At 45.1% G+C, this 4,047-nt stretch overlaps 1 protein-coding gene across 1 annotated transcript; it reads right to left on the bottom strand.

Moving 5' to 3' along the window:
• Positions 1 to 2,297: 2,297 nt before the first annotated feature.
• Positions 2,298 to 3,233, bottom strand: LOC101404498 (olfactory receptor 52P1-like). The gene has a single exon (XM_004418615.2). It carries the CDS (start codon positions 3,231 to 3,233, stop codon positions 2,298 to 2,300), a length of 936 nt encoding a protein of 311 aa, XP_004418672.2.
• Positions 3,234 to 4,047: the final 814 nt, after the last annotated feature.

The following is a 4,047-nucleotide window of genomic DNA, read 5'->3' as shown; positions in this document are numbered from 1 at the left end:
TATCTTCCATTTCTTTGTTGGCATTCTCACTGAGTTCATCCATTCTTCTCCCAAGATCAGTGAGCATCCTTAACACTCTTTGTTTGAACTCTCTGTCAGGTAGGTTGCTCATTTCTGTTTTGCTAATTTCCTTTTCTGGCGTTTTGTCTTGTTCCCTTACTTGGAACATATTCCTTTGCCTCCTCATTTTGCCTCTTTCCCTGTGCTTGTGTCTGTGTATTAAGTAGGTCGGCTGCATCTCCTGCTCTTGGAGAGGTGACCTTATATAAGTGATGCCTTATGAGGCCTTGCAGTCTGCTTCCCTCTCCTCTCCAGTTGCAAATGATCCAAGAGTGACCCCTGTGTGGGCTACATGTGTCCTTCTGTTGTGGTGGGGTTGTCCTTTCCGTAGGTGCCCAGGGAGGCTGAGCTATGCCCCTGGCCAGCTGTTATAATGCTCAGCTGCTTGTCGTTGTTGTGGGCCCTTCAGTCTCTTTATCGGGTGTGGGGTGTCCCAGCACAATTGGCTGCAAGGTCTAATGGCATATTCCCATTGCTGTATTTTATTAAGTGTGTAGGCCCCCTGCATGGCAGGTTGTTAGGCTCAGGGGCTTACAATTGCTATAAGCCTCTAGCCTTTAGGTCCCTTATCGACTCTCTGAGAATTGCAGCTAGGTGGGGCTGGCCTCAGGCACAGGAGCACTCAATTGTTTCAGGATTTGAAAGGTGGGGCTAATCCCCTATGTCACTCTTTGAGAAGAACAAGTCTTCTGCAGCTGACAAGCCCCACTGCCTACAGTTCCACACATACAGTCAACACAGTCCTGACCCGTGCACGCACCCCGACCTCCTAAAGTGGACCCAGTCTCTCCAAGGCGGGAGCCCCACACTCTCCACCACAGCCCCACACTCTCCACCCACTCCATGCACATGCCTACCCTATAGAGGTGGACCCAGTCACCAGGCCTTGGAGGATCCAAGCAGTTCCCTTAGTAGCCCCACAAGTTGCCCGAGGGCTTGTTGTTGGGTGGGGCCATTCCCTAGGGTGGCTGCCTTCCCTAGCTGAGCTGGATTAAATGGGTGCTCTAGTGGGTGGAACAAATCTCTGTGCTAACATTCTAGGGGAAGAACTCCAATGGCATCTTCCAGCATCTGTGTCTGCATGCCTACACTAGGTCACAATAATGGCTGTGGCCAATGTCTCAGTCACTGGGGACATGGTCCCAGACACCTCCTGCCTCCCTGAGATACTCCCAGAGTCTACCAACAGACCCTCTTTCACAAAAGGACTGTGCACCTTTCTTCCTGGTGATTTAGTGTTGTTTTTTGGAATGGGTCAATTTGTGTGTGTGCTCTTTAAGAGCAGGCTTTTCTTTCTCTTATGTCAACAGCTTTTCTGAGGGTATACTCCATTGTTTTTAATAGCCAGCCAAGCCAGATATTATGACATTCACCTCAATTGTGCTGAGTTCAAAAGCTGCTTAGGATGGCAAAGCTCTCCCACTCAGATACCCCGCTCCTCTAGGAAAAGCTTTGTACCTTAAGACTGCTCCCAGCTGTGAAGTGCCAAAGCTGGAGTGTGGCCTTTTCCTCTCCAGAAAGGTATTTCTGCCCTTCCACCTCAGTCAGCACTGTCCTTTATTGTGAGGGTTCTTTTTATCTAGTCTCTGGTTCTGTCTCAGGGGTGGTTCTTCCAAGAGCAATTGTAAATTTGTTGTATCCATGGGAGGACGTGTGTTCAGAGCCCTTCTATGCCACCATCTTCCCAGCAATCTTACCACTGCATTTTATAAAAATCTAGATGAAAATACCAATTGCCTGAAGAGATATTACATGTTAAGATGGTATCCAAAGATATTGAGTATGTCAGGTCCCTTTCAGCAATAAGATACTATTTAGAATCAGATGCAGAGAATTGGAGAAATAGAAAACTAAAGCAAATATTAACTTTCTACCAAGACAAGGAAAGCTGATTTTGGATCATTGACAGAGAAATTTTGTTTGTAGTTGATGAATATGAACATATATGTAAGAATCATCAGGAAACCCATACCATCAGAGTGCTCCTGTTAAACAGACATAGAAAGAGATATCTTAGGCTCTCCCTTTTTTAGTTCATAACTCAGTGAAAGTACAAACATATTGATCCTTTGTGTAAGCCAAAAAACAAAACAAAAGAAAAACAAAATGCTCCTCCATGGTCTATTCTTTCCACAGCTCATCTGGGAATAAAACGAGATCTTGGATGGTTGGGCAAAGATGTTGTCAGTTGTCCTCGTTGTTCGTTTTCTCACAGGCCTATTGTGAGTGCTCAGAGCCTATGTAGATCCTCTGCACAGATATTTGGCCACCTTGCCCCATATTTCCTTCATCTTTATACCATAGATGATGGGGTTGAGCATTGAGGGTAGGAGAAGGTAGAGATTGGCAAGGAGAATGTGGACATGAGGTGGGATATTGTGACCAATACGGTGAGTGAGAGAGGAAAAGAGTGCAGGTACGTAACTGACAAGGATGACAAAGAAGTGTGCTGAGCAGGTGTTGAGGGCTTTGCAGGTGGCATCTCTAGAGTTGAGGCATACCACAGCCTGCAGAATGAGACCGTAAGAGAGACCAATAAGCAGGATATCAAGTCCCACCACGAGCAGAATCACAAAGAGCCCATAGATATGATTGGGTCTGGTGTCGTCACAGGCCATTTTCACCACAGCCATGTGGTCACAGTAGGAGTGAGGAATGACTACGTGGCAGAAGGTCAATCTTTGAAGTAGAAGAGGCATGGGCAGAATAAGAATCACACCCTTGGCTAGAGCCACCAGTCCCAGGCGTCCAACTAAGGAATGACTCAGAATTTTGTTGTAATGTAATGGCTCACACACAGCCATGCAGCGGTCAAAGGCCATTACAACAAGTAGAGCTGATCGTACCACAGATGCTCCATGGATGAAGAACATTTGGATGAAACAGGCATTGGCAGCTATGCCCCGATCATTGAACCAGAAGAGGCAGAGGAGCTTAGGCAACAGAGACAGAGTGGATATGAGGTCAGCCACCATAAGCAGAGCCAGGAGCAGGTACATTGGTGTGTGGAGTGTGGGTTCTGTGGCCACCAGGAAGAGGATAGCACCATTGCAAATGAGGATAGCCAAAAACATGGAGGAGAAAGAAAGAGATAGCCACAAATTCTGTTCCTCTAAGCCAGGTATGCCCACCAAAGTGAAGGTCATGAAACTGGAATGGTTGAAGGTCAGCATAGTAGAAACTGTTGTTGGTTGTTAAAGGAAGTTTAAACACCTGTCAACGAGACATGGGTTGTGGGTTGTATTTACCAGTTTAGCTTTTAATGACTTCTGAGATGGGGCTCAGAGAAAGAAGGAAGAATACCTCTTTGGGATCATGCAGTCTGCAATCTGGATTCAGGCCTATCTCTAAGCACTTATATTGTTTTTACATTCATTTCTTTATGAGCCTTGGACTTCTTTTCTGTATAAGGGATGTTGTAGTAGACCTTTACTCTTTCCCCTCCCAGTTCAGCAATTCCACACTTCCAAAAATTTTTTTGGAGTTCTAAGAATAGGAGAAAATATTATTATCCTTGATGAAAAGATGGAAGAATCTGAGAAAAGAACAACGATCTTCTCTTTGCGAAGCTTTCTATATAAAGAGGAAATATGCTCCCTCAACCCCTGTTGCAGGAATGCTGAGCTGTTGGGAAAAACCTCCTTTGAGTTACTTTGCTTTTATGTGTTGTCTTTCTTTAAGGAATCCACTGTCTGGTCATGATCCTGTTTCTCCACTGGGCACCTCTGTTTTTAGGCAAAATATGAAAGATATATTGTCCAAATAAGGACACCATTAGGTGGCTGCCTCCCACTGTCTCTCAAGTGAGTATTTATGCACTTGATGGACAGTCCTTTGAGGTTTTTTACATCACACATGCATCTTTCACTACAACTGGCCCTCATGTGTAGATTCAATTGTCTTGAGACATGAGACTTTTACTTCAAATTAGGCCACTGGGCTACCTAAGAGTACTCATTTATTCTTCAGTTCCTATCATGAATTAAG

This window comes from Ceratotherium simum, chromosome 7 (genome assembly GCF_057802395.1).
Source record: "Ceratotherium simum simum isolate JZ-2026a chromosome 7, ASM5780239v1, whole genome shotgun sequence".
Lineage (NCBI taxonomy): Eukaryota > Metazoa > Chordata > Mammalia > Perissodactyla > Rhinocerotidae > Ceratotherium > Ceratotherium simum.
Note: the sequence above shows the minus strand (reverse complement) of the source record. Positions and strands in the feature narration are given on the sequence as shown.